Genomic DNA, 18,131 nt, shown 5'->3' on the forward strand with positions numbered 1-18,131 from the left:
GTAGATGTCGTTGTCTCCGTCTGGCTATTGGTCCGTCCGTGGATACCTCAATTAGTCGTGGTGTCAAATGACTTGGTGTGACTGATTCAGGTCTGTCGTAGTTGTGCCTTATTGTTCAGCATCGATGCGTTGAGGCCACTACAGGAAAGCGTGCCCGTGTCGTGTGCGCAAGTGCGCGTGACGTCGTGGTGAAAAGAAGTAGCCGCAGCCGCAGTCACGCTAAAGGTCCCGCCGCGGAAGGTCCGTGCAAGCGGTGCGCTCATGGGCGAACAACGCGCCTGCACTCAAGCTCCACCCAACATTCACGGCCGCCGTCGACGTACACCCACGACCGCTCCACCCCGGGAGCAGGATCGCCTGCGTCGCGCACCATGGCGCCCATCGAGACGCCCGACCTACCGGACGATGCCTCGACGGGCGACACCTTCACCGTGCTGAAGCAGTCGCTGGAGCTCGACGTCAGCTTCTCCCCGCGCCGAGTGACGGGCAAGACGGTTCTCGACATCCAGCCCAAGAAGTCGCAGTTGCGCGAAATTGTGCTCAACTGTCGGCAGCTCAGACCGACGCGCATCCGGGTTGATGAGCAGGCGGCAGGCTACAGCTACTCGAACCTGCACGAGCGCCTCACTCTGTACCCAGGCACCGGCCTCGAGCAGTACCACTTTGCAAAGGACCGCATAGCACGTCACGTGGATCCCAACTCATCAGCAGACGAGCTAGTTGTCTTTGTGCCCGACCGCGTCAAGATACGAGAAGTGCGCCCAGAAGAGGTGGGCGAGCTGGAGAGTGCACAGGGCGTCTTCTACGCACCGCTAAAGCTGGAGATTGAATACGTCTTGGACGACTTCCGCGACGCACTCCACTTTGTCGGTGTCGAGGACGGAGACGGACGACTTCCTCACGCCTTTACACGCAGCTCGCCCTTTCCCGGCACAGCCTCGTGTTTGTTTCCCTGCATAGACGACGGTACACGGAAATGTCTCTTCGATGTGGCTATTCGTTATCCGCGCACCCTTGGTGATGCGCTCAGCAAAACACCAGCACCCGCTCAGGTAGACGCAGACACAGACACAGGCAGACAAGCCCCTCCAAATGGGACAGACAAGGCAGACAGCGTCATGACGGATATCGACGATGAGCTGGCTGATCTCTCTGCAGAGGAGAGGGCTATGGAAATGCAGGTCATCTGTTCAGGCGCTCTTACGGACGACATTGCGGATCATGTCGATGCATCCCGCAAGACAGCAAGCTTTACCTGCGATACTCCGGTGCTGCCGCAGCACATTGGCTTCGTCATCGGTCCCTTCGAGCACGTTGATCTCTCTGAATATCGCGATACCGCCGATGATGAACGCTTAGGGTCCAACGCAGTCAAGGTGCATGCTTTCTGCTTGCCAGGCAAAGAAGATGAGGTCCGAAACAGTGCTATGATGCTTGCGCGAGCTCTTGACAGCTTCACCGAGCGCTTTCAGAGCTATGCATTTGGTAATGGCTACAAGCTGGCTTTCGTGGACGATCTGGACTGCGACACTGCTCACACTGCCTCGTTCTCCATCTGTAGCACCCGTTTGCTCTTTCCGGAGACTGTGTGGGAGCCGCTAGAGCACACGACAAGGGTCTTGGTACATGCTGTGGCTAGCCAGTGGATAGGAGTCGATGTTGTCGCGTATAGTCCTTACGATTACTGGATCATAGTTGGCGGCTCCTGGTTCATGACCGAGCTGTATCTTCGCGAGCTGTTTGGTCGAAACGATTGGCGATTCCGACAGAAGCAAATGGTCGACAAGATCATTGCAATGGACCACGAACGACCCAGTCTCATCGAACTTGGACCGCTTCTGCAGCTCCATCCTGCCCAGCAGGAATTCATGGAAGTAAAGGCGCTGCTGGTGCTTTCTGTCCTGCATAACCGTCTTGTCAAACAAAGCGGCAAGAATGGCGTCGACAGGTGTCTGTACCGCATGCTGTTCAATGCGCGACAGGGAAAGTACGACAATGGTGCAATTGCCACCGATGACTTCCTCGACATTTGTGAGAAGGTTGGCCATCAGAAGCTTGAAACGTTCTTCAAGCAGTGGATAGAGGGTTCCGGCTTCCCTACCTTCACCTGCGATCAGCAGTTCAACAAGAAGAAGCAAGTCGTCGTACTTACTATTCAACAAGAGCAAAACGTCCTGGCTGTCGGAAGTACGCTCTCTCCAGATGAGTTCATGCGGAAAACCAAAGAGAGCATGCACAACTTGGCCCCAACGCAGAATTGGCCGGTGTTCTTGGGACCTATGACTATCCGCATACACGAAGCTGACGGTACACCCTATGAGCATATTGTCGAGATCAATGCATCAAAAGTCAAAGTGGAGATCCCATACAATACCAAGTACAAGCGGCTGAAGAGGAATCGACTCAACAAGGAGCGAATGGCTGCCGCTGCCGGCTTAGATGCTTCAGGCGATGCACAGGAAGATGTTACATTCTATATGTTGGGCGACGTATTTGCATCACCCGAAGAACAAGAAGAGTGGAGACTCGGGGACTGGCCGGCTGAAGTCGAGCGTCTTCAGGAAGGAGAAGCCTACGAATGGATCCGTATTGACGCAGACTTTGAGTGGATTTGCAAAGCCAAAGTACAGATGCCCAGTTACATGTATGTGTCGCAGTTGCAACAGGATAAGGACGTTGTTGCACAAGCCGAGGTAAGTTGAGTTGTGTGGCTGTTATGATTTCACTGACAATCTAGTCCATACAATTCCTGGCCACAAAGGAAGACAAGCTCATATCGACTTTCCTCGTCAAGACTCTCATGGACAATCGATATTTTCACGGCATACGGACCATGGCTGCGGACGTCTTGGCTCAGAGTGCTAAACACAGTTTAGACTGGATAGGTCTTTTCCATCTAAAGAAAGCATTTCAGGATCTCTTTTGCTTACCCGGATCACCCATGACAAGATCAAACGACTTTTCCGACCGCAGTTTGTATCTCATTCAGTGTGCCATCCCCAAGGCTATTGCGAGAATCAAGGGCGAGAACGGCAAGGCACCTATGGAGGCGAAACGTTTCCTGCTTGATCTTATGCGATATAACGACAATCGCGGCAACGACTACAGCGATGACCACTACATCTCGACACTCATGCGATGCCTAGCGGAGTGTCTCATCAGCATTCCATCCAATGTTGTGACCGAGTTCGACTTTCGCGTACAGGCGGAAGACTTTGACTTCACCAAGAAAGCCATTGAGGAACTTACGCGTCATCAACGGCTGGATGAGTGGATTCCAACCTTCCAGAACATCTATACAACCACTGGTCTCGATTGCTCGCTCAAACTGGTCGTAAACCGGGTCATGCCCTTCAAGCCCTCAGAATTTTCGCAATATGCTCAGCTTGGTAATGCGGACAACGTGCGTTTGAAAGCTTGGGAATGTCTTGTCCGATTGGGTATGCTTCGTAAGGACAGTATGCTGAGGTTCATGATGCACGAAATTCGATCAGATCCTTCACCTTACTTCCGGAAACAGCTGCTTCTCATCTTCGACATTGCTATTGGGCAGATCGCGACTGGAGACGTTTTCACGCCGAACAAGTCTCAGGAGGCCACAGGTGGCCTGGTCATCGACCAGGAGGCTGACAACTCAGCTCGCGCGTCGAGTCTCGCTCGCCAGTCGCTGGCAGGAGCACTCAACGGCCTGAAACAGGACTTGGTGAACAACCAGACATTGCGACTGGTGCTTGAGGAGGCCTTGAACTCAAAGACTATCTCTCTCAGCGACATGACCCAGCTCTTAGACTTTTGTGACATGATCTTCCGGGACCGCAGGAAGAATTCTTTGCCTGTGAAGCTTCGCTTCCCACGTTACTGGAAAGTCAAGCATCTTGGCCAAGCCCGACTGCAGTTCACTCAGACCGACAGGTACCGAACCAAGCCGCTGCACCCGCTGATCAAAGAAGTCCGGCCTGCACCAGCACCAGCACCAGCTCCAGCTTCAGCTTCAGCTTCAGCACCAGTCTCAGCACCAGCCCCAGCAACGGTACCGGCACCGGCAGTGGTCGAACTACCCCAAGAGGTATCTGTTCAGCCACCACCCGCGCCCATCGTACCGCTGAAGATTGCCCCACCGAATGTCAATGCGCCTCCGAAGCCGAAGCTGTCGCTCAAGTTTGGCAAATCAAATACCTCTGGAGGCGCGTCTTCCTCTCCTATACCTTCTGTGCTATCAAGGGCCCAACCTACCTTCTCTCCGCCCATCAGACACGCTTCACCTGCTCCAATGTCGGCACCATCCTCGCACAAGGCATCACCCGCGCCACAGCCGACAGTGGTCAAGCAGGAGTCGCCCCTTTTACCGCCCAAAGTTTCCAGTCCACCTACAGTTTCCCCACCAAAGAAAACTCCAACATCGGCTCTTGTCGTGAAGACGCCGGTGCCATTGCCAACTGCTTCACCAGCACCAGCCTCTTCGCCAGCAGCAGCAGCGGCTAAGCCGGTGCCAGCACCTGCACCACCGCGGCCAAAACCTACGCCGGTTAATGTCCCGAAGGTGATGTCGGCGCCGTCCCCCATGCACTCCCCGATCCCCTCTTCCGGTCCCAAGATCAAAATCAAGACCAAAACTGTGCCCGGTTCCTCAGCGCCCAACTCCCGCCCTTCGACCCCAGCACCATCACGACCTATTATTGCACCACCACGGTCCAGCGCTGCGCCCGCTTCCGCTCCCAGACCCACAGCTGCCACGCCTGCACCACGGTCTACGCCCGTCCCTCCCAAGCAGGGCCAGTCGAAAGTTAAGAGGAGCAAGATTGTCAAGCTCAGGCTGCCTCCTGACGTGCTTGCACATTTCAAGAGTGGGAACAGCAAGAAGAGAAAGTTGCAGAGCGGTGTTGATGAGCGACCGTTCAAGAGACAGAGCGTTGAGCCCAACGGGCTGGGCAATGGAGCTGCTAACAGTGGCTTGGTGAAGGTGGAGAAATCTGGCGGCGAGAAACCGAAATTGATCGTTAGGATGAAGATTGACAGGTTTAAGTTGCCTGAACCGTGAGCGTCATGGCGATATGGCGCGGCGGAAGACGAGCGCTCCATCGAGAGGCTGCCCAGGGAGGATATCCTAGGATGCATGCATTTAGCGGAGTTCATGTCACAAGACTCGAGATTTTGGAGTCTGCAAAAAGGAATAGGGGTGTGTTAATAGCATTCAGCGATGGCGTTTTGGGTGGTTGGCGTGGAACTGTGGAAAGGATATAGCTATACCCATCATCGAGGGCTCTCCAAGCGAGACATGGATAGAAATGAACCACTGTCGCTAACAATGAAGAAGTGTCCGCGAAAGAAGGCTGCAGCGGCACATTTTATGGTGATCCCTGCCGCGAGCTCGCTGACTGCTCAGGAGAATCCACCGTGTCCAAATGCCAAAAGGTGACGTGTAATGCGTTGGTTCGAGGCCCCGGGCCGTTCTCCGAGACATGGGCTATGACGTATCACGTGCTGACGTGACAGAGACCGCGTCCCAAGAGCCTCAGCCGGTCGTTCTGCGGCGAGATGGTGTTCTCTGCTTTCGGTATCTTGGGGGTTTGGTCGTGCATTTGTCTTGTTGCTTTGCTCAGCCTCAAGATTGATCACTTGGCAACTTCATCAGCGGTGACGAAGTCTCGGCGGCAGTGGCTTGCTGCAGCAGAAGAAGCAATATACATGGTCTCGGTCGATACGAGGGGGGGGGGCAAGCTGACGGCATGGCAGAGCGCTGAGATGTCAATCTACCGTGTACTGTACGTTCATGGCCTGGCCCAGGGACGCTCGCCAAAGGCAAAAGGCAAATCATAGTCGGCGGCAGCATCGCGTGCATGGTGGTCGTTTTCCATCGCTGAGCATTCCTTCCCCAGCTCTCCGCTGCCAGCAGCCGCGCCAAGGCACCGCCTTCACCAAGTCATCATCGTCGCCCAAAGCAGAGAGAACGGTGCCGGCAGGCCGTCAGCGGGTGCACAAGCCGGTTTCGTCTCCAGGATTGGCAGCAGTGGCAGCTCAGGTACTGGTGTGATGCAATGCGATAGGCCCGTGGGCAGGCTCGCAATGGCATTACGTCTAAAAACGGAAGCACATGGCCATCTCGAGGCGCGAGCGTGGAGACGACAGCCCCCATGGACGTTGCCGCTCCGACGCTCGCAGCCGCTGCCAGCCACAACACGCGTCGTCGACCCCCCTGTTTGCCCTGTTAGTGCTGCTGCTGCTGCTGCTGCTGCTGCTGCTGCTGCTGCTGCTGTTGTTGAGCTGAGTAGTGAGTCGCGGGCGTTCTTGAGATCAAAGCACATCTCAGCGGCGATCCCCCTGTCGTCATCTCTGCTGCATCCCTGCCACGGCGCCGAGAATTATTCGATACTAGGTACGCCGCCAGCTCTACTGCGGTGGCCCGCATACGTACAGACAGCACTACAAGACCACCCGCCGCGCCCTCGCACCTCCGCCGGTTCTAAGGTTTTGACCGTTTTCAAATCCCCCTGCTCCACGAGACCCTTGCGCCTGCTGTCACTCGTTACATAGTCTCCCAGCTCCAGCGCCGAATTAGCTTCCGCGCACCCTGGACGAACCTCCCCGGTGCCTTGCCCTGCCCTGCCTCGAAGCCGGTGCATCCGTGGCTTGCGCGGCTGACCCAGTGGCAGCAACCACGCGCGGAGAGCATTGCCTGCGGTGCCTGGTGTCCTATCATCCTGGTGTCCTGGTGTCCTGGTGTCCTGGTGCATCGTAACTAGGAGGAGCTTCCGGGCTTCGTCAGGAAAGCGCGTCCACCATGGCTCGCCCTAAGAGAGGTAAATAGCTGTGCCTAGCATCCCTCCGCCGTGCTGCTTTGCGAGGTAGCCGGCGCCTTTTGACAGAAGAGCACCTCACTAATGCTGCGCTCCGTTCGCTCCTTTGCAGTCCTCTCGTTCATGTCACAATGGGGTGGCACCACACAGCCCAAGACATCCACGTCCACGTCTGCTGCGCCCTCGCCCGGCCCAGCGTCACCCACCGCCCCACTGTCGCCCTCGAAGCCGCCCACGCCTTCCCACTCGTTCGCAGAGTCGGCCACCGCGCTGAACGACTTCAACACCGAGCGAGCCTCGCCCAGCCCAGCCCAGGCGCAGCGCCAGCGCTCAGATACCGGCCGTTCGTCGCGCCCCATGTCGATGATACAGACGTACCAGCCGCCCATGATGGAGGTGGGCCAGGACACGCTGCCTGAGCTGCAGCGTATCTTCACCTTCCTCAACAGCCACTCGAATAAGCTGTACCAGGAGGGCTATTTCCTCAAGTTCCACGACACAGACACCCGTACGTCAGGCCTGCCAGCACACCCGCTGCTGTGACACTAACGCATACGCAGGTGGCCGTCCCGCCCAAGACCGGAAATGGCAGGAGTACTTTGTCCAACTCGTCGGCACCATCATGTCCCTGTGGGATGCGAGCGAGCTGGACCAAGTTGGCGGCGAGCGTGAAGTCATACCCACCTTCATCAACCTCACCGATGCTGCGATTCACATGGTGCGTTGCCAGATGACGACACAGGAGTCCATGCTCACATGCTGCAGATCCCCTCCATGACCCTAAAAGACGGCAAGAAGCTCGAACACATCCTGAGCGTATCCACGGCCGCAAGCAACAAGTACCTGCTCCACTTCGATTCCTACCACGCTCTGACGCAATGGACCGCTGCAATCCGACTCTCCATGTACGAGCACGCAACGCTGCAAGAGGCCTACACAGGATCTTTGATCGCCGGAAAGGGAAAGTCCCTGAACAACATTCGCGCCATTCTCGCTCGCGAGAGCGCAAAATACGAAGATTGGGTCCGGGTGCGTTTCGGCGCAGGCACTCCCTGGCGTCGTTGCTGGTGCGTAGTCAGTCCGCCGGACCAGAAGGAGTACGCCAAACTGCAAAAGGACAAGAAGAAGTCCAACGTTTACGAGAAGCAAACGGTCCTGAAGGGCGACATGAAGTTCTATGAGACGAAGAAGATCACCAAGAAGACGAAGCCAATCGCAACGGTCAAGGACGCATATGCGTGTTACGCCATCTACCCTCAGTCGAAACCACTCATTGATTCGTCAACGTTGGTCAAGATTGAAGGGAAAATCACAGTACACTCCAATCCGGAGACCGTCACCGAGGGATTCGTTTTTGTTATGCCGGAAACGCGACCCGCTGTCACAGGCTTTGAGATCATGCTGCAGTTTCTGTTCCCTGTGTTCGACACATTCAACCTCTACGGACGACCGAAAAAGCTGATTGCCGATGTTCTGGACACTCGAGGCCTCATGTTCGCGATGCCATCAGACAGACGGTACGGATTTCTCGAGCTTTGGGATGTCACTGGTTTGATCAACACAGACGGCAGTAGCACCTGGTCTGAGAGGCAATGGCGGAAGCAGCTGAAAGATCTGACGTCCATGCGTATGAATGCACAGCCCGATCTCGAGCGTAACACCGGACCTGGGGGCCGCAGGAACACTATTGGTCGTGCAGGCTTTACTCCCTCGACGCGCAACCTCAGATTTCAGGACGGTGGCTCCATTCGCTCGCAACCCTCTACTCGACAGCCTTCACCTACCAGAGACGTCAGTTTTGACCCACAAGGGCCCCGTCGTGTCGATTCTGCGCCACCTGCAGGGCCCTTCGCGACTCCTCGCCATCAACGGTCGGTATCTGACACTGTACACAACCCTGACAAGATACCTTCGCGACTGGCGCAACAGCAGAATATGGACGACAACGATCGACCACCCACACCACCTCAACATGGTGTTGTATACAATGGCATTCCTCAGAATGGATCCACGCAGCATCTGGATGGTTCTGATAGTGACGAAACTCCCGGCCACGAACCTCAGAATCTGCCTGAGCTTCCCATTGCAGCCTCTGCGCCCCCTGTGGGCCCAGTTGCCCAACCACCTTCTTTCGCCCACGCTTCGAACCAGAAGCCGCCTGTTCGACCTTCTGTACCCGGGTCCACCATCAAGCCGAATCCACATGTCGATTCTGCTACACTCACCCAGATGGCTGATGCGACAAACGCACCCTTGCAGGCAGGGATTGCGGCAGCTGGTGCGGCGGCAGCCTGGAGAAGCCAGGAGAGCTTGCATAGCAGAAGGAGTGGAGAGTATGGCGCGGACCGTGGTCAGCAAATGCATCTGAATGCGGCCCCACAGAGACCCGCGCCACGCGAGGATCATTCCCAGAGCAGGCTGCCCACGATACCCGCATCACCGTACGTTGAGCATGCTGAATTTGTGCAACCACCACAAGGGTACCAACCTGTAGCACCTCCTGTTCCAGAGCATGGCGAGCCGTTGCCGTCTCAAATGAGGCAGGAACTCCCCTATCGCCCGCATTCTGGTAGCAGCGACGGGCCAGTTACTCGTAAACCAGTCCCAGGTCGGTCTCCCTCCTTTTCGCAGCGCTCGACCACTAGCTCAAGTCTTGGTAGTTTACGACAGGATGTAGTCGATCCTGAAGCTCTTGACGCCCTAAACTACACAGAGAATTCATTGTTTAGGCAACAGAGCAAATCGAGCAGTCGCTACGATGATGATGCTATATCGACTTCGACTCCAGACTATGCTAGCACACACAGCGAAGAGATAGTGGTACGGAAGCTGCCTGCGAGAAGGGAAGATCGGCCTCGCAGCGGTGTCTTGAGGACGATTGGCGATCCAAGTTTGTCAGCCCAGGCAGACACGTCTGCTGGAGCATCACATCCTACATTGGACCCAAAAGTTCAACCGTCTGCTGATGTGCCCTCGATCGACTTTGGTCCAACGTACGCCCTAGGTTTCAACGACAAGCGCCCAGGGACGAGCGGTACCATGACCCCTGGACACGTGATGCAGGGCAACGAGTTCTCGCGTTCGAGAGAAAACCTTGCACCATCGCCTAATGAGATGCCCAACAGGAACTCATATGTTTCGTCTGGAAGAACTACACCCAACACTGCGTTGCACATGCGCAGTACTTCAGCATCTCCCAACGACCTTGAGGCACGACAGGTTGCTTGGCAACCTGCTATGGCATCTACTCGGAGGTCAAGCACACACAAGCTCGATGCGGAGGAATGGGTGATCCAACGCGCAGCTCAACAGTCCCCGGGTCTTATGCAAAGTTACGCAAGGCAGACACCACCACCTATGAACCGCACACGATCTGGCGATTGGGCTCATTTGCAGCGGACTCCAGAAGGCCCTCCCTCACCTGCTGCACGACCATCCAGTAGACTCACGCTTAATAGGCCACCTTCACGAGGTGCAGAGTTGTTGCTTGATTCAAAGCCCACCACGCTGTCTGCCCGCGAACAGGAGCAAGTTGCCCGTATGACTGGCACGCCCCTGCTGGACATGTCGAGCAGCTCCAACAAAAAACATCAACAACAACCTTCGCAAGGCCTGACGGGTTACATTGATTTCCGCGAGAAGGAGAAAGCAGCAGCAAAGCAACAAAACCGCAACTCTACAGCTATGCAAGCCGAGATCGACAAACGAATGATGCAGCTGAACCAGCGACAAATGCAGGAACAGCAACGTCAGGCGGAGGCTCGACAGCGCCAAATGATGGAAATGCAGAACATGAATCAGCAAATGGCTATGGCGCAAAGCATGTATGCGCCGAGCATGATGGGTACCCCCCAAGGACTGGGTACACCCACAGGTATGCCTGGCATGGCTTACTCCACGCCTGGTCCAGCGCAGATGTATAATCAGCAGGGGTACTACCCTCAGCAGCAAGCTATGACGCCACAGATGCAGATGCCTGGCGGTTGGGTTCAGACACCTGCACAGTCAATGCAGGGTCAGTACTTCCCTCAGCAACAGCAACAACAGCAACAACAGTATATGCAGCAAAACATGCAGCAAAACCAACACTATCCGCCAACGAGGCCCCATGGCGGACAGCAACAGGGACAACGAAGATATTAGTACGACTGCATATAGAGAGAGCATGAGCTTCGACCACAGAAGGGTTTTGAGATAAGATCGGCAAGTTAAATAATCTTTGCTTACGCAAGCATTTTACAACATTTAGTATATATTGGGCTCGGCCTACATTTTCGTTTGGACATGTTGATTTTGAAAATTGCATACGGTCTGGTGTATTGGATTGGAGCACCACCTTGGATCGTATTTTGGATACAGCTTATAATAACCTATTAGCATCTGGGACAACATAAGTCGCCAACAATAGTAATCGGTGTCGCATATTGACTGTCGTCTACGCAGCTTTAGTTTTCCCTTTGATTTACAATTGGGCGCTCATTTCTCTCCTCGCAACTTCTATGAGATTCCTCTTCAAATTTTTTGCCTGAAGCATTTTTCGGTATCGAGTCAACAAATCGCACGCCACCGACCAACTGCTTGTACCCGGCCAATCGCTCCTTCATGTAGCCCTGCACGTCCTTCTCTCCCACCTGGCTTCCTTGCTTGGCCACGATGTGTGCCCGCGGCATCTCACTCCCCTCCTCTCCCGCTCTTGCACCGCTTGCCGCCACGCCTATCATAGCCGCGTCATTGATGTCGGGATGAGAGAGTAGAACGCCTTCGAGTTCAACAGGCACGACCTGAAAGCCACGGACTTTGATAAGTTCCTACGGCAGCATTAGCACCCACACACGTCGTCTCCGAAATAAATCAGTAAACCGTCGACTCACCTTCTTACGGTCAACGATATACCACAGTCCATTCTCCCGCTTCCTCGCAGGGACGTCACCAGTGTGGAAATACCCGTCCCGATCCCAGCTCTCGGCATTGGCACGAGCGTAGTTATAGTACCCCTTGACGATCAGCGGACCGCGCACACAAAGCTCCCCGCGCACGTCAAAGTCGGTTATGACTCGCCCCTCGTCGTCGACGAGCTTGGCATCCATGTTGGGCAGGAACCGCCCCACGGAGCTGGTCGCGTCGTGCTCCGGGCAGTGGCACCTGGTCGTGATGCAGGATGTTTCTGACATGCCCCACGCTTGGTTGAAGGGCGTTTCGGGTCGTAGCAGCGCTTTGTAGCGCGCCTGCGGTGCGGCGGCGAGCGGTGCGGCGCCCACTCATGAGTTGCGGATTGATTTCAGCGAGTGTTGTGCTGTGAGCGGCGAGTTGATGACTTGGATCACCATTGGTGGGACCATGTTTGCTTCTGTGATGCCAAAGCGCTCGATGTTGTGCAGCCGGGAGTGCAGCTCAAAGCGTCGCATTACGTAGGTAAGGAGGCCGGAGCGGAGGGGTGAGGTGTGGGCGCGCGGGACGTTGGAGACATGGAACATGGGGGCGCAGAGGAGGCGTATTACATTGTAGTCGCGAGATTTGTGTTCGAGGACCATCGTGTGCTGAGCGATGAAATTGTGATGTGTCATCTCGACAGCTTTGGGTGGTCCAGCTGTACCGCTGCTGAACAGTGGTGCCGCTGTTGTTGACTTGCTTCGTGCTTCGTTATTCCATCTCACCCAGTCGCTTTCCCCGTGACCCACCAGATATCGCCAGCTTTTGAGTCCACCCCATCGTTCCTCGCCTCCCAGTCCCTCGCCCCAGACCTCACTGTCATTCCAGGGCCGAGTGACTGGCGTGTGATGGTCAAAGACGAATACGTTTGTCCGGGGGATGCCTGCTTGCGCAGCAGCTTTCAATGTGTTTGGCAGGAGCTCAGGTTCGACGACAAGCGCTTTAACCTCAGCGGTTTGAAAAGCATGCGTGAGTTCGTATGTAGTATGGGACGGATTGACCCCAGCGAAGATGCCACCGAAAGACAGGATGCCTAGAAAAGCCATTGAATAGTAGATCTTTCGCGGTCAGCGTTTCTCGGAAGATGACTTTGCATTTCAGTTTGCAGGCGAGAATCTCCTGCATTGAGGATAGAGGCGGGCATTGGTCTGCGATCTATTTCAAGCTCAGCACGAGGAAAACATACATCGTTGAAAGAGAGCATGCAGACGCAATCACCCTCCCTCAGCCCAATCGACGTGAAGCCGGCGCATAGCTTTCTGGCTATACTTCCGGCTTGACTTGATGATATCGATCGTTCAGATTCTGCTGCGTCGACGTAGATCTGCAATACTCGGCTTATACAACGCCACATGTGCAAGACATGCTATATACAGGCTTCTCTGCATTGTAGGTTTGCTGGTTAAAAATCCACGATAGTAGGTCGGTGGTGGGTATTTCACTGTGCTCTCCAGTCAAGAATAGCATGACGTCGTATAAATGCGGCTGAAAGGACCGAAAGCCGCCAGCCTAGAACGTGTAGGTGTCTTAAGGTGTGAGGAGATGAGGGCATGTTGTCTGGTGCTCTACAGAAGGTATCAATTAGATTCCTGAATCGAAGGTACTTGTCATGCATTGCGGATTAAGACACAAAGAGCTACCTCGGAACGTTGATGCGGGGCTACATGGATCAAGAGCTTCGAAGAGCAAGAACTGCCCCTCCATTGTGCCTCGGCCGGCCGACAGCTTCCTATAGCCGACTCGATTTCGTCAACACCATTCACCATGGCAGTCTAACCTCGAAGAGTGACACTGCCTCCGACAACAACGGGTTGTTCGCTGCTGAAGTTTGGAATGTCGCCCATAATTTCTTTTGCGCTGGGATCTGCCATTGCCTTACCGACACTCTCCTGGCTCTCGAAGTTTAGGATGCCGGCGATGCTGTATTGGTTGTCCGGGCCGAGCTGAACAACGCTGAATGACTTCAGACCCAGGTCTGACCACTTGCCCTTGACAAGCGGCATGTGTGTGGAGTGGTAGTAGTCGAGGTCGAACTTCGAGCCATCCTTGCGAGGATAGAGGATAATGACTTGAGCGCCGTTGCTGGACATGGTGTAGTTTATCGTGGTTTGAGTAGGGTGTCTACGAGCTGTAAGTAGAAGTAAAGTCCACGTTCAAAGAGATCTGACCGGAGAACTGTGGCAAGAAAGCTGAGCTGGTCCGAAAGAATGAAGCTCTCAGCCGGGAAGAGGGGCAGGTACCTTTTATGTCAGTATCGGAGATACCCCACCTCATACATCCTTACATCCGCAATCCCCGGTCAGTACTGATCCGCAGTGCCATGTTCAGGACCGGTATCTGACATGCATTACGATTGATAGATGGATCGTAGCTAATTTAGCTGCAACTTCCCGTTCTAGCTGTCGTTATACACACACAACCAAGACTCAGCTCTTGACAGCAGATGAACACCTTTTGTGCAACTTTTTGTGGGTATTCCGCCTAGCTCGACAGACTAAGTCGAGTGCAAATCTAGTCATGTAAACGTTATCAATCTACAGCACAAAGTTAGATCCACTTTTGGCCGCGCTGGCTCGGGCCGCAGGGCGTTGCGAGAGGCGGCTGGATCATGCTGCCCTTCTCCACCACGGTCAGCTCGCCTTCTGGCTTGGAAATACCAGCTGTCAGTCCTAAGGAAGGAGCTGGAACATCTGTCCGCAACCCAGCAAGTCTGACGTCGCCCCATTGTCGACTTTCGGCCATGCTTGTTGGTGCTTCAACCTTAGCCCAGACGTAACTCATATCGTCCATCCCACTCAATCGCAACCCAATCACCGTATGGACTTCGTGCACAATGGTCGTAACCTGAAACTTGGGCGAGCCGAGGAAATCCGCGAAGACTCTAGGCTGTACCGCAATGCTTGTCCGTTGCGCAACTGTGGCTTCCAAGATTCTGATGCTGGCGGTTGAGTATGCGAACTTCTTTGGCATCATGCCTCTAGTGATCCGTCCCTCCTCCTCGTGCGTACAGTCCGTCAGGCGAAACCGAAGTTTAGGATCGAGGCCAACGATAGCGCCTGGTAGCAGACCACCATTAATGGTGCACGACAGCCCGGACTCGAAGAACAGCTGAAGAGTAGGAAAGAAAGTGTTCAGATCCCAATAAACGATCCCTATTCTGCAGTTAGTGACAGTGCCATTGCCATCTGTCGTAGCTGCACGCACTCTGGTCCACAAGCTGCACCGCTGGTATTGTCTGCCCAAACTCGGCCGTTCGCATCAGATCGACCTCGCGTGGTGCGAATGCCATAGAGTGCTCCGTCCTCATTGTTGTCGCCTCTGAACCTCTTTCACCGTCATCCGCTCGAAGACCTTCGCTGAGTTGATCGCGAGTACCGAGAGGCGTGTAATTGCGCCGCTGTAGTTCCTGATGTAGCTCTGTTATAGAGCAGTGGTAGTAATCCATGCAATGATCTGGTGTGTTCTCGAGATCGTACGTCTCGTTTACTGTCTCGGCCAGACTCTGTAGGTGCTAAGCAAGCAGATACAGCGCATCGGTAATGGTGGTATTATGAGTGAGTTTAGCAAGAGCTCTGACCGCCATGTTGTCTCATGGTGTCTGGTGACGAAACACAAGCGTTTTCACTCGTTACCTGACGGCCTTCACTGCGGACTCTTGTATACAGGCTCACAACCACATACCCCATTACGTCAGTCCTGTGTCCAGAAACGTGAATTGCGAGCACCGTCCCTTGGCGTCCAGGTCGGTTTTGCCTTCTGCACCTGCTCAAGTCATTCTTTCTTTCACCTCAGTGCATCCACCCTGCACAACTTTTAGGCACTCTTGGCAAGCCATAGCCTACGTAAGTGAATTCAACCCTCCTGCCTCCAACGTGTCTGCAGTCGTACCGGTAGCAAGTGGCTTGGGGAGCTAGGCGATCACCGGACGAAGATGCTAGAACAAAGACCCAATCCCAAGGCAACAGGTACTAAGCGGCTGTGGTTACTTCGATCACTTTGGTAAAACGCTGTAATGTAACATCTTGCGCATGTCTTTGAAGAATAGCTATAAGAACAAACACTTATAGATTACATTACCATATCTTTGACATTGAATTTTCGTCACATCGCTATATATCATTACTTCAAGGTTCGCTAGCTAGAACGCTTACCCTGAAGAGCAGCCATACCTGGCTCTTCTTGCCTCCGAGTCCGACTCGACATCAACCGCATAACTACGCTCGGCGTATATTCTCTTCGGATCAGTCGGGGCATCACTCTTGTCCGAGTCTCCATCCAAACGCTCCCAGTTGTCCTCTGCTCTTCCGTGATGAACCGTCGATAGACTGAATCCAATGTCCGTAGGATTGCGAAAGCTATCACGCAATTTTCTTTGCTGGTTTGATCCACCAACTGTTATCAATTGGGTGCCCGTGCCGCTCCTCTTGTTGCTGGGACCAGAGCTTCCGTCGTCGTTGCGGCGAAAAAAATGTCGTAGTGAAGGGACTGAGGATGCGATGCAGCCGATGCCGGTTTCTATGTTGGAGTAAAGCATGGTGTGTGCGACCCAGACTGCATCTCAAGTTAGCTTTGCATGCTGTCCATGTTTGGAAGATGCATACACTGGAGGTCTGTCCTTCCTTCGAATTTGTTGACGTATGGGATGCGAACCATGGTGATGACTGATGCACTATTCCAAGTCAACTGAGGTATCATTCCAGCCCTTGGAGATACGTACATGGATGCGAACGACAACAATGTGAAGGCCTGAAATTTCGCTTTTCTTTTCATTTGCGTGTTCCACAACATGACTGCAGGCACTACGACCAGCGCCAAATCCGTGGCAATAGTAGACACCGTAGAAACATGGCCAATGATGATGAAGGTATCCACAGGCAGGCATGTTCCCTCACCGCTAAGAACCAACGCTGGCGTCCAGATTGCGCGCACCGGTCGGCAGTATAGCAATGTCCCGAGGAAGGTAACTAGGAAAGATGCCCATGTTACAGCAAGCAAGACCCAGACAGTGTAGACGAGGGCCCTTCTCGTGGAGGCAATACGTTGTATAGTAATGCAAATGGATGACTTCACCATCGCCAGGCCGACAACGTACATCAGAATCCAGATAATGTAGTATTTCAAGGCTTCGGAGTATTGCCATGCATTGAGATGTTTTTCCAGTCTTCCAAGACCTACAAGGCATCCGTATATTGACAGTCCAACAAATGCAATGTAGGTGACCTATTTTCGACTTCAGCGCATGTTGGTGGTGACTCGCCGGACTGGTCTTACAACTCCACTTGCCATGAAAGCATCATCGAGGCCAAAGGTGCCTTTCACAAGGCGAACATAGACCCTTAAGGATACCGACACAATCGACAGGCCGAGGAATATGCATGTGATAACGATGATAGTTAATGGTAGTCCATCTGGGGTGATGATCCTCACGTCAGGATCGACCGATGTCTCCATGTGTGTTGGTCTCGGGAAGAGTCAATGGGCAAGTGTACAATCTCCAAAAAAGACGAAAATCGCGATGTCACCGTGCTGTAGTCCACCTTATAATGGAGTGAGAGCGGAAGCGACTATGATAAGCACTGATGTTATGTCGACCGTCGCTCCTCTAGCACCACGTTTGGTGACATTGAACCGCTCCAAGCAAGCATGCTAGAGGCTCGTGGTGGGAAACACCCCAATATGGCAAGAGGGAAGTGTTGCGTGGCCGAACAATTTCATGGGTGTCCTCGACGTTCGGTGGAGAACTCGCAGGCCTCGATGTTATTGAATCATGGCCTAAACACCCCTGGGCTCAATATCCGATCTACTATGTAAGCGCTTCGACGCGTCTTGGCACAGAGTTAGTCAAAAGAACAGTTTCCCGCGTGCAAACCAAGGATTTTGACAACTTCCCCCCCCCCCCAGGTCTAGAAACCCACTAGCGTCCGCTTTGCACGTTTCTGGTGACGGTCTTGCGCGTGGCAGTGATTCGCGCTAGAGATTTGATCACGGCAGAACCCAGTCGTTCTGTACTGCAGAATTGATGTTTGACGTCTTGAAGCTTCATTTCCGCACTAGTGCATAGGAGATTCTACATCGAGAGAAGTGCGCGATGGCACTCGCCGTTGAGACTCATTGTGGGTGGGTCTTGGGCCAACTGGTCGCCGCTTCAGGTGCATCTCTGGTGAATCGAGATTGTGGATATATGCCCTGTACGAGACGGAAAGCCTTGTGCTGATCAATGCTGCGACACTCGCGCGCTCACATCATCACTGGCACTCTACTGTGGTCTCCAGCGAAAGTAGTGTAGGTGGGTCCGGCATAGCGATGGTGCTCTCCAAAAGGTCCGCAATGGCCCTACTGACTATATTACACCGAATTGAGGCTATCTGGTACTGAGTGATCAATGTCCAATTCATCCGAATAACACAG

The 18,131-nt window shown here is 54.0% G+C and overlaps 7 protein-coding genes across 7 annotated transcripts, besides 9 other annotated features; 2 read left to right on the forward strand and 5 right to left on the reverse strand.

Moving 5' to 3' along the window:
- Window positions 1–371: 371 nt before the first annotated feature.
- On the forward strand, window positions 372–5,038 carry EKO05_0002196 (Transcription initiation factor TFIID subunit 2; the record flags this gene model as incomplete). The annotated part of the gene is made up of 2 exons (XM_038944068.1): window positions 372–2,693; window positions 2,738–5,038. 2 exons carry the CDS (start codon window positions 372–374, stop codon window positions 5,036–5,038), a joined length of 4,623 nt encoding a protein of 1,540 aa, XP_038792867.1.
- Window positions 3,956–4,045: a tandem repeat.
- Window positions 4,443–4,504: a tandem repeat.
- Window positions 5,039–6,209: 1,171 nt separating the features above from the next.
- Window positions 6,210–6,253: a tandem repeat.
- Window positions 6,254–6,878: 625 nt separating this feature from the next.
- On the forward strand, window positions 6,879–10,937 carry EKO05_0002197 (uncharacterized protein; the record flags this gene model as incomplete). The annotated part of the gene is made up of 3 exons (XM_038944041.1): window positions 6,879–7,302; window positions 7,355–7,512; window positions 7,560–10,937. 3 exons carry the CDS (start codon window positions 6,879–6,881, stop codon window positions 10,935–10,937), a joined length of 3,960 nt encoding a protein of 1,319 aa, XP_038792868.1.
- Window positions 6,973–7,043: a tandem repeat.
- Window positions 7,088–7,128: a tandem repeat.
- Window positions 10,824–10,849: a tandem repeat.
- Window positions 10,850–10,873: a tandem repeat.
- A 302-nt stretch (window positions 10,938–11,239) lies between the features above and the next one.
- EKO05_0002198 (uncharacterized protein) lies at window positions 11,240–11,881 on the reverse strand (the record flags this gene model as incomplete). Its single annotated transcript, XM_038944248.1, has 2 exons — window positions 11,240–11,602; window positions 11,666–11,881. The coding sequence occupies 2 exons, from the start codon at window positions 11,879–11,881 to the stop codon at window positions 11,240–11,242; spliced, it is 579 nt and encodes a 192-aa protein (XP_038792869.1).
- A 171-nt stretch (window positions 11,882–12,052) lies between these two features.
- EKO05_0002199 (uncharacterized protein) lies at window positions 12,053–12,769 on the reverse strand (the record flags this gene model as incomplete). The annotated part of the gene is made up of 1 exon (XM_038947452.1): window positions 12,053–12,769. The coding sequence occupies one exon, from the start codon at window positions 12,767–12,769 to the stop codon at window positions 12,053–12,055; it is 717 nt and encodes a 238-aa protein (XP_038792870.1).
- Window positions 12,770–13,495: 726 nt separating this feature from the next.
- Window positions 13,496–13,813, reverse strand: EKO05_0002200 (uncharacterized protein; the record flags this gene model as incomplete). Its single annotated transcript, XM_038947453.1, has 1 exon — window positions 13,496–13,813. The coding sequence occupies one exon, from the start codon at window positions 13,811–13,813 to the stop codon at window positions 13,496–13,498; it is 318 nt and encodes a 105-aa protein (XP_038792871.1).
- A 457-nt stretch (window positions 13,814–14,270) lies between these two features.
- EKO05_0002201 (uncharacterized protein) lies at window positions 14,271–15,030 on the reverse strand (the record flags this gene model as incomplete). The annotated part of the gene is made up of 2 exons (XM_059635859.1): window positions 14,271–14,875; window positions 14,928–15,030. 2 exons carry the CDS (start codon window positions 15,028–15,030, stop codon window positions 14,271–14,273), a joined length of 708 nt encoding a protein of 235 aa, XP_059491842.1.
- Window positions 15,031–15,870: 840 nt separating this feature from the next.
- EKO05_0002202 (uncharacterized protein) lies at window positions 15,871–17,174 on the reverse strand (the record flags this gene model as incomplete). Its single annotated transcript, XM_038944206.2, has 4 exons — window positions 15,871–16,274; window positions 16,325–16,392; window positions 16,441–16,943; window positions 16,995–17,174. 4 exons carry the CDS (start codon window positions 17,172–17,174, stop codon window positions 15,871–15,873), a joined length of 1,155 nt encoding a protein of 384 aa, XP_038792872.2.
- Window positions 17,175–17,980: 806 nt separating this feature from the next.
- Window positions 17,981–18,079: a dispersed repeat.
- A 13-nt stretch (window positions 18,080–18,092) lies between these two features.
- Window positions 18,093–18,131: part of a mobile genetic element that runs on past the window's edge.

Source organism: Ascochyta rabiei, chromosome 3 (assembly GCF_004011695.2).
Source record: "Ascochyta rabiei chromosome 3, complete sequence".
Classification (NCBI taxonomy): Eukaryota; Fungi; Ascomycota; class Dothideomycetes; order Pleosporales; family Didymellaceae; genus Ascochyta; species Ascochyta rabiei.